The 16,242-nt window shown below is 42.3% G+C and overlaps 1 protein-coding gene across 1 annotated transcript; it reads left to right on the top strand.

Annotated features, from left to right (window-relative positions):
- The first annotated feature begins 2,774 nt into the window (after positions 1-2,774).
- Positions 2,775-16,145, top strand: epha2a (eph receptor A2 a). Its single transcript, XM_070837869.1, has 17 exons — positions 2,775-2,950; positions 3,813-3,880; positions 5,405-6,041; positions 9,921-10,076; positions 10,171-10,503; positions 11,174-11,301; positions 11,406-11,583; positions 11,701-11,803; positions 12,075-12,127; positions 12,223-12,348; positions 12,440-12,625; positions 12,728-12,789; positions 12,940-13,149; positions 13,351-13,500; positions 13,784-13,977; positions 14,633-14,788; positions 15,310-16,145. Exons 1-17 carry the CDS (start codon positions 2,875-2,877, stop codon positions 15,416-15,418), a joined length of 2,925 nt encoding a protein of 974 aa, XP_070693970.1. The 5' UTR covers positions 2,775-2,874; the 3' UTR covers positions 15,419-16,145.
- The last annotated feature ends 97 nt before the right edge of the window (positions 16,146-16,242 follow it).

The following is a 16,242-nucleotide window of genomic DNA, read 5'->3' as shown; positions in this document are numbered from 1 at the left end:
CCAGCAGCACGCATGCTCTGTTGGGTGAATAAAAAGAAGCCTGTATTGTAATGAAAGCATTTGCATACTTGTGTGTTAGAGAGGGTGTTAACCTTTGACACCTTTGAGAACTGGATGACAACAGAAACCACTTCTCGGAGTCTAAGCATTAACACACTCGAATATAACACCTTAGCGTACCTCAGTGTGTATCAAAACCAATAAAGACAGGAGAGAAAGGGCTGCTTGAGTGCTTAAGATGGAAGTTTCCTTCAAGTGGCAGTTCACACTCAAAACAAAGTGTGTCCCATAATTTGAAAGTGGGGGATACCGGGATCTTAAAGCATGGTGTTGAGTCTTTGTGGGACTGAAAAGCAGATCACAGGAATCTTTCCTCAGGAAACATGTAACACTGAAGTAACACTGAGGTTACTAAAAAGAGCCGATATTTCAACAATGAGCAACACGTATTTGTGAAAGCTTATTGAAAGAGTATTCAAACCCATTTTCTCCTTCTTGAGGAACTGTGTTTAAAGCTTCTCTCACCATAAAGAGGAAACCCAACCTGAAATGTATCAGTTAACATTTAAAAAACACAAAAGAAATCTTGTCATAAGAACAGAAAATTTGCTGGTGCTTAATTGAATAAGAAGTTTTCTTCTTTTCTTCGAAAGGGTGAAAATGCCCTGTTGGAATCATACTTATCATGTTAAACTACAATTTGTATTTGTAAGCGATTGAAGTGGTTGTCGTTTGAAGGTCAGAAAGCCATAATTCAGCCCACACTTAACTTGTTAATCTATTATTTCACCAACATCTTTCACTCTGTCTGTTGTATGATTAATGTCCATGTATGGTAACGCTGGACAAGACAATGTTCGGCTCTTCAGTTGATTTTTTGGGGGGGTCTTTGTCAGGGTGGCAGACTGTGTTTGGTTCTCAGATTGAGGGGCTCTTCTTTCCAAGTACACGGCGCTTCACAGAGAAGACTTGACTCTGAAATTCCTCCAGATAAGAGTTGCTAGGTGATGCTATTGTCAGATCTTCTTTGTGGTCACATATTCATACCCAAATTGTAAAGTTCTTTATGAGGACCATCTCATTAGTAGTCATATATTCATACCAGACCACCCCCCCCTACTTGACCCCTCCTTTACCAGTCGTGGGAAAGACAAGTCCTGGACGAGATGTGGAGGATTCAGGCAATTACTTGGAGAACAGTCAAAAAAGATTGTCCAACTTAAACACTCATTCACTTTGAAAAGCTACCAAAGTCCAAACATATTTGTACTGTGTTATTCACGCTTTTTGTTTGAAACATTTACAACAAGCAGAAAAAAATTCCAGCATTGATAAAACATCCAAGAATGTGTCTTAACGTATGTATCTAAACACCAAATGCAAGTGTACCGGAGCAGGACCAGAATGGATTGTTTACATCCATGCTTTAGCATGTCATGCCATGAGCAAAACAGGGCCTTCGTGTGCATGAAAGCATTAATTTAAACACAAAAGTGTGCCCAAAACAATAGCACAAGACACGAGTCATAAAATATTAATACCTTTATTCACCTTGAAGAGATAATCTTTGAAATCTTTGTACATAAGTACAGTTTTGTGTTACTTGGATTTTACTTGGACATTAAAAAGGCTGCCATAACAATGTGGAAGATACATTTGAGGTACTTGTACTTTAGTTGAATACTTGTTTTACTCTACTATATTTATTTTATTGTTGCAGTAACTACAATAGTTACTTTGCAGAATAAGATTTTGTGCAGAAAATAGACAATCAACCAGATGACCAAACTACACATTAGTATGTCAAATAGTTAAAATTAGCTCCACCTCACAGGCTTTAACGTAAATGTTGGATACAATGAATCTGTAATAAAAATCTATACACCTCTATACAGTCCATATAGAATTTTACTTTTGGCTCTTACATTTTGCTGATACTATTGTGCTTTTTCTATAATAGCCTACTTCAAAGCTAGTTTACTTATACCTACTTTTCCTGAGGTAACAGATCTGCATAGGCTACTTCTTCCATCACTGCTTGACACATCTTGCAAAATGTTTAAACAATTGAGTACAATTAATAAATTATTTGCATTCAGTTTCATTTTTTGTTAGAATTGTCTTTTTTTTGTCAGAGGCCAAGTAACCAACATGTAAATATACTCTGGTTTCAGTTCCCAGAACAATTTACTGGAAGATAGAAATAGACAAGGACCGCAAAGCTGTACAAAGACAGGCAAAAATAAACACAGAATGGCAAAATATTGAAATATAAAATAAATATAATATAATACATAATAAATATATGGTAGATATTGAATGAGTGGTGTGGTAGGTTATTTAACTTGACGTGGGTGGTAATGTACATTATATATTATATGTACAGCCTGCAGGATTTACATTTGACAGTGATGGATGATACTCAGGCTTCATGCTAGAGCACAACATGTATTTTAAACTGTAAATATACAATTTATAAGTTGTAGGTAACACGTTTGCTGTCTAATGTGTTTGATCCGCAGGACACACATGATATTAAACAATCTGATCCACTGATTAAACAAACACTTAGAGTGACAGCGCACTTTATGAAGCTGCAGAATCTTTCTCAATGGAACAGGTGCTGGCAGAACGTTCTGGCCCCGCCCCCTTATTACCATATACGGACGGCTCAACGTTCCAAAGCGCGCGGGGCTGGGCGGGGCCATGACGCCACCTGTTAGTCAATGGACTGCGGGCTCGTGCTCACGCAGCCGGTGGAGTGAAGTATTTGAAGAAGAGGAGTCAGACGGAGGAGAGCGGAGAGACTCTGGGGGAGAAAGAAAGAAAGAAAGAAAGAAACACGACTTCTGCTGATAAAAGTTGTGTGGAAACATGGAGCTCCGCCGAGTCAACCTGCTCTTGTTTTTATTTACCAGCCAAGTATTGAGCAGCCTTCAGTCGAAAGAACGTGAGTACTTTTTTTTTTTTTAAAAGCGTTGTGAGAAAAGAAAATTGTAGCTCAGCGTCACCGCACCTTCATGAGTCAGGAGGACGGAATTTGAAAGCCTGCTTTAAGTTTTACTTTTAATTTTGTTCCATTCAAGTTAAAATTCTTCTAAATTTTGGACTTTTTTCTTTTGTTTTGTTTTGAAGCCAGAACATAAAGTATAATCTAGTGTAGTCAATGCCTCCTTTGAGTGTATTTGAACCTTTTCTGTATGTTTTAGAATGATTTAGGAAATCTCTAAAGCCGGGTTAACACTTAAAAAAAATATCTATAATATAGTGTTTTAGCTAAGTGAATTACTCAGGTTTACTTCTGTTTACTCACCTTTCTCAATTTGGGGTGAAAGGCCACCTGCGCGATGCCTGGACGTGTCTGATTTTTTTGTTCCACTCGTGGTGTAGATTCGTGTGTTGCTCCAGTCATGGCAATTTAACGGCCCACGCCTTTCTCAGACATTATTAGTGCTGTATGTTGGACCTGGAGGACACGGTCAATGAAGTCTTGAATCAGCCCGACATGCTTGATTAGACTGTCAAAGCCTGGCATGTGCCCCCCCATAAAGCTGTTGGCCCCGAGATCAAGCCAGACAATTTAATACAGTCAAATCATCCTTATTTTCTAATTATTTAACAATCCTATTAAACACACAATAGGTTCTGTGCTGGATGTATGATAGGTCTATGAAACATGTAGATTTCTTTAATAGCTAAATGTTCATTAAACTATTATATATACTTGTATCTATTTTTTGATGAATCAGGTGTCCTTAGTTGCTTCTGTGCTTATTGTAACAATCATGTTTTTTTTCTGCTTGTCTCTGTAGAAGTATTGCTGGATATGAATGCTTCAGGATCAGAGTTGGGCTGGTTGACGCTGCCATTTGAGAACGGAGTGAGTATTTATACCTCAACAGGCATTTTTAAGACTTCAGGTTCAAGACTTGAGACCGTCTTTCTCTGTGTGTCAGACAACAAATAAATAAAAGGCAGCTGAGGATTAGTTGGTGTGGGGATTTGAATACCGATTGGTAACAATGACCGAGGCCTCTCTCTGCCCATTCGGCCCACTAAAGCAGCTCTCTGGGAGAAATGAAATGAGTGGCAGCTCGATGAGGTTTGGCATAGCTCAGCGAGACTTGTGTTAATGCTACCCTTTCATAAAGAACTTTTGAATGCCATTAAAATGTCAAGGTTCAAGCTGCATCAAAATTTACAGTACCAGAGTGCATTTTACACAATCACTCCACCACTAAACCATAAAACTATATTTTAAGATTTCTTCCCTCGTGCTCTCTCCCTGAGTGTAGAGATAACAGCAGCACCATGATCCGAACAGTTGTGGGAAGATATAAGTGAAAAGAGACAGAAAGACTGGTCCATGTGTGGAGAACCATCCCTCTATCTATAGTTCAGTGGCTTTCCATCTAAAAAAAGCAACAGGACATAACCACTTCCACCGTGTGGGCTATGTTTCTTGTGTGACTGTTCTCAAAGATATAAGGATTCTTGTTTTATCCGATAGGATTTCCTCTTGTCTATCAAACTTTGCTTTGTTCTAATCCGACGTCCTCACATGTGTATATTCAAATTTGTGCCAAGATAAGTCTTTGCAGTTTTGGCTTCTGCAAACAAATGCAAACAGAAAAGTTTATTTTCTGAGTGTATTATAACCTGTCTGAGCCGATAATAGGAGTGAATGGTAATTATAGGCAATTGCCTGAAATTCACTATTTAATTTGGCCAACATATAGAGGGTCTAGAAAATCACAGACTCAAATTATCAATGATGCCTCATACAAATCGGCTCAAATAGAACAGTACCAACTGAACTTTTTTGTACTTGTGGAAATACACAATTTTTTTTACAGTTATATAACAGTAACGTAAATTTAAGCATAGATTTACTCCCTGAAACACACCAGAACTGCTAACATATGAGCTGTTAAATGGAGGCTTTTAATCTTTCTACTTGTCATTGCTTACCTCTCTTAAAAAGTCTTAATTGCTGCCAATTTTGCTGCCGTGCCTTTGCACTGTGCTTATAAAGCTCATTTAATCAGCCATAAATCTTAGCTGGTATTCTACAGTAGTATTTGCTGGATTTTACATGTGTCTCACACACAGGCACCCTCGTGTGTGAGTGGAAAACCACACACGTTGTGAGCACTGCACATGTCCAGGCCAATAATCTTAATTTGTGGAAAAAAAGCTCCAGCTCACTTCAGCACTTTATGAGCTTCTCACTCAGCATGAAAGAAGAGGTGTCTCATCAGTAAAACTGGTTCTCGGCAGGCACAAAGCCTCTGAGGCCTCTACTTATTCCCTGAAAAATGCTTTCATTATTTCAGCTTGGTATCGGTGGCTGTTGCCCTTTAAACTGATCCCTCTCCTCTTTTTATCTTGTTCTGCTCTACAGTGGGAGATAGTCCAGACGGTGGTGAACGGCACACTTTATTATACCTACAGTGTTTGTAGCATAGACTCTAGTGAACAGGATAACTGGTTACGCACAACCTTCATCCAGCGGCGCCCAGGAACGAGCCGTGTCTCTGTGGAGCTCCGTTTTGTTGTGCGAGACTGCAACACTTTTGACGGCACTTCTGTCGCCTGCAAAGAAACCTTCAACCTTTTCATCTCAGAGGCCGATGCTGATGTGGGAACCAACTTCCGTAAAGGCCAGTTCCGCAAAGTGGCCACGATCGCTCCCGATGAGGTCACTCAGGGTCGCGTGCTGAAGGTCAACACGGAGACGAGGACCGTGGGGCCTTTGTCCAGGAAGGGCTTCTACCTTGCTTTCCAGGATATGGGCGCTTGCGTGGCGCTGCTGTCTGTCAGAGTGTACTACAAGACATGCCCGTCCACGGTGCAGAGCTTGGCGGCCTTCCCGGAGACTGTGGCGGATGCTCTCAGGGAGGTGGAGGGAGCCTGTGTGGAGAATGCCGTCAGTCAGGCCACCCCACGTATCTACTGCACAGCTGAGGGTGAATGGGTGGTTCCTGTGGGTCAGTGCCAGTGTCTGGCAGGCTACGAAACCACTGGCGATGCCTGCCAAGGTAAGCACTGCCAGAAATACACCACGCACTCCACTGAGGCATGTTTGTGTTGCCATGTGAGTTATAGTAATGAAATCCTCCAACCACTACTTTGGCAAAGTGTGAGGAATGAGCGCAGAGGAATGTTAATTGTGTCTAGATTGTTTGGAAATCTATCAAATAAACACCTCTGTCTGGAAGGAGGTCAGGTACAGCAGGATTAGGCATGGGGAAGGGAAGATGTCTAAACCTGTTTGTTTTGTTTGGATTTTGAGGCAACCACAGAGTTCTGCGTGTGCTATAGATAAAAATCATGGAGGTAATTTCAACAGTCTCTCGTCAATACCTCATCTCTTTACCTGTTGAGCAATAGCGCATTCTTTCCACTGCCTCTCTCTCAGGAGGGCCGGGCTGAGGCACAATTTTATGGATAGGCTGATGGCTGGAAGTGATAATGAACAGTACAAGAAGCTGTGTCCTAATACCATACTACACAGTAACTCCAAGTGGACTTTGGTTTTTTTGTGTATTTATACTGGAAAATTGACAAACATATACTCAGTGATATCAGTATGTGCATCAAATTTTATGAGTTGAACACAATTCTCCACTCAGTAGAAAAAGAAAAGGTGGTTTCAGTTTCAAGTTTACCAAAGTCACTATTTGATATATGTTTGTCAGCATGTTTGTTATCTATTATTATTATTATTATTTATTTTTAATTAAAAATTAGTAAAGCACATGTATTTTGTGTATACAAAAAAGAAGATTACTACATATCAATACTAGTATTGGTGTTTAGTATGAAACAGAGAAAACTTTGTAACCAGAGATATTTAAAGGCCGGTAGTAAGAACACAGAAACATATAATTTTAAAACTAATTGGGGAACATACTTTTGAAGGTTTGTATTCATGAGTGACACCCAGAAGAAGGTTAAATATGCAAAAGTATGTGCTGCCCACGAGAAAGACCTGTGAGTGCAAATGCAAAAAAAAAACAAAACATTTGTGTGAAGCAAAGGACTTAACTGTGGCGTTCATACTGTATGTGCTCCTGCTGTTTGTGTGGAAGTTGGTCTGTCTTTTGGCATTCTCGGGTGTGGTGTGTTGAACGGTGCGGGGAAACGTGGGAGGAGAGAGGGCACAGAGAGAAGAGGAAGGAGGGAGGAAGGGCACAGTATGGTGCGGGGATTTCTGAAAGGAATTCTTTCACCCTCGCGTCACCTACAGCACTGATTGACTAAAGGAAGGGCCGTGTGAATGTGTCAGAATGAGTACCTGAGTGGTGTGTCTTCTCCTCGCAAGTATTTGTTTTGCGTGAGTTGCTAAGGCAACAGTAACCACAGATTACAGGGATGGGGCCGACACGCCTATCAGAGGTTAGTCTGAGTCAGCTGTGGTTTATGACTCCTGATGGTCCGAGTCACCTTGGCTGGCAGAGTTTAGCCTCTTCAAGTCATTTCCTATAAATGAGCAGATCATTGTAAGGCACAACATTAATTTATTGTTTGAGTTCTTTTTCTATACCAAAAATGTAAAAAAAACCAAAACTAATTGTTTCTAGCTTTTCAGTTGTCGGGGTTTTCTACTTTTCTGTGCTCTTTAAACTAAATATCTTTGAGTTTTTGAGTGTTGGTGCCATTGATAGAAAAGCACTGTGCTTCAAAAGAGGGAATCTTGTGCTCAGGATGTAAAAATGAAGACAGAATAAGAGAGCAAGGCGGGGAGGAAGTCAAGGCAGAGGAATGTTTGAGTCTTTGAGGTTCTTGACCGCAGGCAGACTCTGAGCCGAGCACCTGAAACGGAAGTTGGCAAAAGACGACAGGAAGTATTTATGATGGTGGAGAAAAATGTGAATCAAGTCCAAAGTCCAAAGAAGATGACCTGATTGTTATGATTCAGGAAACATGTTTTATTACATAAGTTAAAACACAATTATCATGTTGTAGTTTGTTCCAGCCAACTCCCTGTTTCCATTTTTACGTTTACTGGAGAAAGTGATATCCTTAGAGGCTCATTGCCGGCATGTGGATTCCACTGAAGAGCCCAACTGTTGTGGGAAAAGGAAGTAAAGTGAGATGAGGAGGAATGCTGACTGACACAAATAAGCAGGTTGTCCTTGGTCTGAGTCGGAGGGTGGGGAGTGAGTCGACAGTTGGTGCATGAGGGTGGTTAGTTTCGTGGCTGCTTAGTTAGGTGTGGAGTGTAATTTAGTCAAGAGGATTAGTAGAGCAACAGGACAGCTGTTATCCAATGACATGCCCCGCTTTGCCTCCCTTTGCTCTTTCATCCGGTTGTTAACACACGCAACGAGCTCCCTAATCCATGTTCCCACTCATTAGAACAATGGGCTGACACAAAGAGCAAAAAACAGATTCAATTAACAGATGCACCGGTGCGGAACATAAGTCCTCTTCACGTGTGTGTTCTAGTCAAAAAGGAGCCTGGGACCATTAGAGGAGCAATTTCCTTCAATAAGTGAAAATAAAAGTTAATTGAAATAAAGTTTTGGCTCAAATGAAGACAATATTTCAACCCCTTTGTAGTTTATAAAGTTCAGATACAATATAATGCTAAAAACTCTAATTCAAGAGAATCCATTGTTTGCTAAAGTCTGCATTAACAATGTTTGTATTCATACACTGCACATATGCCGCCATTTGCGAGCTGTTTCATGAGTAGTGCAACATATTTATGGCACCACTCTGTCCAATCTCAGAGACAATAGATGAATAGGGCTGGAGTTTCTTTGGTACGTGACAGGGGTCCTGCTGCCCCAGCTCAGGATGAAATGGGCTGGCCCCCTTTTCTTATGCGAAAAGACCTCCACTAAACCCCCACTGCCGCCAAGTGACTCCCCAGAGAGAACTTCTGTTGGTGTTCCAGACCTTTGCCCCCATCCCCCATCCATCCATCTATTCATCTTTATCCCTCTTACTCAAACTCAACCTGCTCCTTCTCCTCCACTGCCACAGTACCGGGAGTGCAAAGGTCCTTCTGCTTTGGTGGAGAAGTAACGCGACCACGTCTTCAATTCAGGGTTCAGTCGACCTCTTTTCACAGCTAACAGCACAGAGGCCAGATGAAAGGCTGCCCCCAAAGGAGACAGCAGAGTGGAAGCAGAGATGGGAGATCTGTCATAAGATCCATTCTTTTAAAGTTTTTTTTTTTTTTTACTGTGCTGGAGCCCTATATCACCCCAGAAAGTATGTGCATCTGTTTCCATAAACACACTGAAAATCATACTCAACGCCCGCAGCTTTTCCTCTTTCCTGATCCTCTTGTCCTCAAAGTATTCAACCTTGGATGCTGTAATTTGCGACTGGTGTCGGGGGTTAGCGGAAGGAAGGAAGAAAGGGCGGAAACATCAGCACTGAGACTGAATTGGAGCTTTTGCATCCTGGTTTCTGTCTAGTGTTCACGTTCATTAACCTCCCATGTCCTGGAAGGCTGTTTATCTGTGTGCTGAAATGACCATCACAACACTCCACCAGTGTCCAAGGTGCCACTTCCTTTTGTGAAACACAAATATTATCTGCCAGAGAATATGAACTTAGAGTTCACAGGGGAAAGGCGGATAAGATCACCTGATGGATTTAATGCTCTGCTGTCATCCGGTTGACTCTGGCAGTGTGACCTGAGATTAGGCCTCCAGGAGAAAAAGGCGAGTGGAGACAGATTCGTCAGGGAAATCCCTTTTCATTCCTCTGCATACAAAGACTCACTGATTATGGGTTACTTTCAACAAATGCTTCCTGTCAGGTGGAGGGGGCTGGTATTATAGAGACAGCTTCATTGTTTGCATTTTGATCAGTCACTGCTTCCTGTCTTTCTTTCACAGTTTCTCCAATATGTCATGCTTAAGCTAACACACCTTCTCTCTCTCTCTCTCTCACAGCATGCAAACCAGGCTACTTCAAGCCCTCTGTATCGGGCGAGTTATGTCGAGTTTGTCCTCGTAACACCAAGCCCTCCACAGCCGGCGCCACTGAATGTCAATGTGAGGACGGTTTCTTCCGCTCCCCATCAGACCCCTCCACAACAGACTGCTCTGGTAACAAATACACTGACAAAGTCAACTTTTAACTCATTAGCAGCAGATCAGGAGATCAGGCTAACTGTTCTGTGTCGTCTACTTCCTCCCAAAGCTCCACCCAGTGCCCCTCACGAGCTGAGCTCCATCACCCTGTCAGCAGAGGGCAGGCTGCAGCTGTCCTGGAGCCCACCTCTGGTCACCGGGGGCCGCAGCGACCTCACCTACAGCGTGGTGTGCGAGCACTGCGACGGGGCATTGTGCGTCCCCTGTGGCGAGAAGATCCGTTTCGAGCCAGGCCCCACAGACCTGGAGGACACCAGGGTCGTCGTTACTGACCTCGATTCTCATCTCAACTACACGTTCACTGTGGAGGCTCACAGCGGCGTGTCCCAGTTCGGTACTGAGAGGCCCACTGCAAGCATCACTACTGCTCTGGACTACACAGGTGAGCTCGATCTTTCAACGCTTTTTGTTTTTTGCTTTAACCTTTTATTCTGTTCAAATAAAAAACTGTCCCTGGACACAGAAATGTAGAGTATGTTTTCTTACATAGTGACATTACTTATGTTCAACCTCAGAGAGGCGAGACTTCCTGTGAGATCTGTTATGAATAAAACTCCAGTAACAGAAATCTAAATACACTTTTTTGCTACTTGGTAATGTGTGCAAAAGTTCTCTCAACACCACCACACACACACACAGCATATGAAAATCCATTGTATTTAACCATGTTTTCACAGCTGGGGTCTCTGAGACTCCAAGCAGAGGTAAATAGTCATTTTCTATAGCAGACCTCTGAAACATGTCATCTGTTCAAAATTAGGTTTATGATAAATTGTCATAGAATTAGGTCTAAAAGTTTAAATGCATTAACTATGTTATGTACACATCCATTATACATATAAACATACATCAGGATTGAAAGAGTGTCCAAAATGTTCAAGAAATATTGTATTTGTCAGTAAAAACCTTTTTCCAGACAGGAGGGCTTAGTATACAAAGAGGAATTCACTCTGACCCACTGAGTCCCTAAGGTTTTCATTTCCAAATGTCCTTCCCAAAGACCATGATTAGTCACTAACCATTATTTTGCTTTCTGTCTCACCGACCGTTAGATCCCCCCAAGGTGACGCTGATCCATCTGGATGATCGCAGCCCCACCAGTCTGTCTCTGTCCTGGACTCTGTCTCGCAGGCCTCCAGCCCACATCAGTCATCGCTATGAGCTTATGTACCGCAGAAAAGTAAGACAAAGCGCTTTGTGTCTCCTTCCCTCATTCAAAGCTTAAGCTGTTGGAGGAAAAAAATTCTTAACCAATTTCAAATCCACCCACTCTCCTCTTTGCAGGATGACGACGGTGAGCGTGATGTGACCACCTACACAGTCCTGATTTTGGAGAAAACTTCAGTTCAGATTAATGACCTCACCCCAGACACCACTTACATGTTCAGAGTCCAGGCAATGGGCCCTGAAGGCAACCCTGGCAGCTACAGCGTGGAGCAGGAGTTTCATACTTCACCATTAGGTACCAGCAGACTAAAAATCTACAGAAGATTAAATAGTTTCTCGAATGACTCTCTGTGTAAAGGTTTATTTCGCATACGTGGGCTGATAAATGTTTCTCTTTCTGTGATTTGCACAGCTGAGTCTCAGATCCAGAACAAATCCACCATGGTGATGGGAGCTGTAGTCGGAGTAGCGGTCATCCTGCTCGTTGTCGTAGCCGTCCTGCTGCTGCGTAGACGGTTGGTAACAACACTCTTCATATCCACATCCAAAAACTGTCATTCAGATAAAAGTCATCTGCAGACCTGCAAGCTGTGTGATTACGTCCCACAAGCTCTAGTAAATGAAGGATGTTGTGGTGTGACAGCTCAGGGAGGGTTTATCTGTAATAGCCAGTGCTGCTATTGAATACAGCCTTGGTCTTTTTCAACAGAGACTGACCTGCAATTACAAATGAGCCAGTCTGTATTCTGTTTAGTCTCATAGTGATTACTCATGTTTTTCTCTCAGGAGACTGAGCTCTCGTGGCAGAGGAGGACCTGAAGATCCCTACTTTGCATCAGGTTGGAAAACCCTTCTATACGTGCAATAATGATTCATTAATTTTAACTGCTGAAACAGTCCATGCCTAATATTCTGCTCGTTATTTCCTCCTTAGATCAGCTCAAACCTTTGAAGACTTACGTTGATCCACACATGTATGAGGACCCGAACATTGCCATCCACAAGTTTGTCACTGAAATTGACCCCAGCGCCATTAGCCAACAAAAAGTCATCGGTGTTGGTAAGGCTTTTTGAAAATCACTGACCTTCCATTTAATGAAATCTCAGAGCGCCGTTTCTAACGTTTGCTCCTGCTGTCATCTGCTGATCAGGAGAGTTTGGGGAGGTGTTTCGGGGGATGATGAAGACTCCCGGGAGAGGCGAGGAGGCCGTGGCAATCAAGACCCTGAAGCCGGGGTACTCAGAGAAGCAGAGGCAGGACTTCTTGAGCGAGGCGAGCATCATGGGTCAGTTCTCGCACCCGAATATCATCCGCCTGGAGGGAGTTGTCACCAAATGTGAGTCAATGACCTCAGTCAAACAATCATTCACAATTCATTTGTATCAACGGCTTGTGTACTTTTCCTTCACTAAACATAACCTTTTGTTTTAATTTTTAGTCAAGCATGCCATGATAGTGACAGAGTACATGGAGAACGGAGCTCTCGACACATATCTGAAGGTAGGTGCACATGAGGATCAAACAACCTCAGCTTCAGACTTAAACTTAATATTTTAAATATGTAATTAATTTATTAATCAGTATGCCATGGAAACCTATTTAAGGGTGCAAATAAGCTGAGTTTAATATACATATTTATTTCATCTTTAGGACCGTGATGGAGAGATTCCATCATATCAGCTTGTGGGGATGCTTCGTGGAATAGCTGCTGGCATGAAATATCTCTCTGACATGAGCTACGTCCACCGTGACCTGGCAGCAAGAAACGTTCTGGTCAACAGCAACCTGGAGTGTAAAGTGTCTGACTTTGGTCTGTCACGTGTGCTGGAGGATGACGCTGAGGGCACCTACACGACGAGAGTAAGCCTAACAGCTACATTTCACAGCCTAAAAGCATAGCAAGAGAGAACAACCCTTGTTTATTTTCTAATAACACATGCCAGACCGTTAATGGTCTTTTCCCTCTCAAGTGTCCAATCTAAAGTGTTGGTCTTTCAGCGACCTGTGTTTCTGCTGCCTTCTCACATTAAATATGATTTGTTAATGTTTCTCTTCTGTCAGGGAGGTAAAATCCCCATCCGCTGGACCGCCCCCGAGGCCATCGCATACAGGAAATTCACCTCAGCCAGCGACGTGTGGAGCTTCGGCATCGTCATGTGGGAAGTCATGGCATTTGGAGAACGGCCCTACTGGGACATGAGCAACCATGAGGTATGTTTCATCTGTCACATCATCTTTCCAAGTCTTACGGGTGAGATGAAGGATTGATTTGGCCTTTGTAGGTCAGACTTTAATGTGCGTTACCACTGAGAGTGTGTGCAGGGTAGGTGGTGATGGAAAGTCGCCTGACATCCAGTGTAGTTTCCCACCATGCTCCTCAAATTAACTGTTAATGTCAACATAAGAACACAGAAGTCTTTCGGACTGTTCGAACTCTTTGTCTGTCGCTCCACCCATAACTGTACTGTAGATCTAAGCACTGCCTCTTCCTCAGGTCATGAAGGCTATCAACGAGGCCTTCAGGCTTCCTGCTCCGATGGACTGCCCATCCGCTATCTACCAGCTCATGCTCCAGTGCTGGCAGCACGACCGCTCCAAACGACCTCGCTTCTCAGACATCGTCAACATTTTGGACAAACTGCTCCGAAGCCCAGAATCTTTGAAACCCATCGCTGACTTTGATCCACGGTATGAACGCTGTTTTTTTTATTTATTTTTTTTCTATTTAAGTTTTTTTGGAAGAGAGAAAATTGATAGAAATGATCCCGTAAGAATAAGGCAGGATCGATCTGTTATGCAGATGGATTACAATCAACGGTTCCAACCGTATTTAATAGTAATGTAAACAAAGAGACACTCATGTACTCGTATGTGTGTTAAAGGAATAGGTCAACCTTTGGGAAATGGGTTTATTAACATGTTACAGGTTGTTTGATTCATCCGTGTCCTGCATGTAACCAGCGCTATTGTTAAGCATGAGCAGGTCATACTGAAGTTTCTAATCTAATTATTACACTTGTTACAGTCACTATAAAAAATGTTTTATCCTCCTAGGTGTATAATAAATATGGTAAAAAAACAATTAACTTAAACTTTATTCAGAAACACTAAGTAGATCACACTGATATTCATCTTATGTTTGAATTCTAAGATCTGTCTCCCAGTTTTTCTGTAACAAGAGCAGTATGAGGTTTTTTTTTTCCAATAGAAGGTCATAAATTATCGAAATGTCTGTGATAACTGTGAAACTGGTTCCTCCTTGTTCAAACATCCTCACATGCACTCTGTGTACATAACGTAACAGTAAATGATGACTAATCCAAGCATACATTATTCCTTGCAGCGTGTCCATCCGCCTGCCCAGCACCAGCGGCTGTGACGGCATCATATTCAGGACGGTGCCCGAGTGGCTGGAGTCCATCAAAATGAGCCAGTACAGCGAAAGCTTCGCTCGCGCTGGGATCACGACCATGGAGCAGGTGCTCTCCCTGAGGCATGAGTAAGTGCACACATGGCACAGGTGCAGCTTTACCACATTTGGCTGATTTATCTGGCACCAGGCCAAGTTTTAGTAGTAACACAGAGAAAGTATTGAGCTCTCAGCTTGAACATTTGCTATCCAGTTTGTGAATGCAGAAATACTCCGCTCCGCCTCGGCCCATGTCATTCCTCTCATTCTCTCCTGCCATAACTTGTACAGCAGTGCTTCCCAGCCTGTTGTTGTCTCATGTACGCCCACAGCCCTGTCAGATAACCTCTCTCATCGAGTTTAAACTGCATGTTATTAAACACCAATAACTATATAAAACAATGTTTCACACCTTTAGATGGAAAATAGGCAGGTTTTGGTCATTTGTACTATTAATTCAGCCATGACATACATCAAACTATTTCCACAGCCTATCCACTACTTTTAGCTCACTACTTGAACTGTTTACAAATACCACTGTGGTCTCTTCAGGCAGAGTCCGTATTGTTTTTAGCACGCTCAAAGCGGTATCGTTTATCTCTTCCTTTCAGAGACATAAGGAACATTGGAGTGCGGTTGCCCGGCCACATGAAGAGGATAGCATACAGCATCCTGGGTCTGAAAGACGAGACCAGCTCCCTCAGCGTGTTTGCAGTGTGATCTAAGCATTCCTCCAAATCAAAGTGCACTGACCGACCATGCCATTTCACTCACGGATGAGGAGGACCCGGTGGGGGAGGGGCGACGGAGCTATGCAGCAGGTTTTTCTTTTTGTGGCACAGTGTGGCATGACTGAAGAGGACCCACCGTGGCCCCCAGACTGAGATTAAAAACACTTACGTACTTTATAACAGAGGACAAAATAATTTGCCTCTGTGTAAAAATGTTCTATATGTTGAAAATAAACGAGTTATGTGATGTAGTTAATTAAACAATTATAAAAGTAAGTGCAAAATGTGAGACAATGTGAGAGTGCTTGGTTTGTATTTACTGAATGACTGACTTATTCTACGCTCTTTTATAATTAAGGGCTTTTTATTCCAAGCACTCACTTTATCCTGCCAGTGTGTCTGGATCCTTAAATCAGTTTGTTTTCTACAATGTCTGTGATCGATGAGACTTGTTTTTGAATTTGGAATGATTATTCCACTCAGGGCAAAGAGTCACACATTCTTGTTTTGTAGTTTAGTCTCTGTATCACATGATAAAAATTTCCTCGAGTCATTTGTTTGTTTACACAACGTCTTAATACAACTGTCCATTTTTATTTAATATTTATTCTATTTTTTATTTATGTCATTTGCTACTTGAGAGATAAGTCTGATCTGGCGCATGTTTGCCAGGCGGTGTATTTTTGTGTCTAAATAAAATCTATGTTGCCTTTTGACAGGTTCTCTCTCTTGTACTCTGTACTCAGCATGTATTCGTTTTTAATCGGTCCAGACTGAGATGTCTAAACCAGTGTTTTCCGATCCAGGTCCTGG

This window comes from Pempheris klunzingeri, chromosome 2, assembly GCF_042242105.1.
Source record: "Pempheris klunzingeri isolate RE-2024b chromosome 2, fPemKlu1.hap1, whole genome shotgun sequence".
Lineage (NCBI taxonomy): Eukaryota > Metazoa > Chordata > Actinopteri > Acropomatiformes > Pempheridae > Pempheris > Pempheris klunzingeri.
The sequence above is the reverse complement of the archived record's forward strand: the minus strand, read 5'-3'. Positions and strand labels throughout refer to the sequence as shown.

Coding starts and splice junctions, on each gene's coding strand:
- epha2a (XM_070837869.1), top strand. CDS start 2,875: ATGGAGCTCCGCCGAGTCAACCTGCTCTTGTTTTTATTTACCAGCCAA. Junction 6,042..9,920: donor CACTGGCGATGCCTGCCAAG/GTAAGCACTGCC, acceptor TCTCTCTCACAG/CATGCAAACCAGGCTACTTC. Junction 12,626..12,727: donor GGAGGGAGTTGTCACCAAAT/GTGAGTCAATGA, acceptor TTTAATTTTTAG/TCAAGCATGCCATGATAGTG.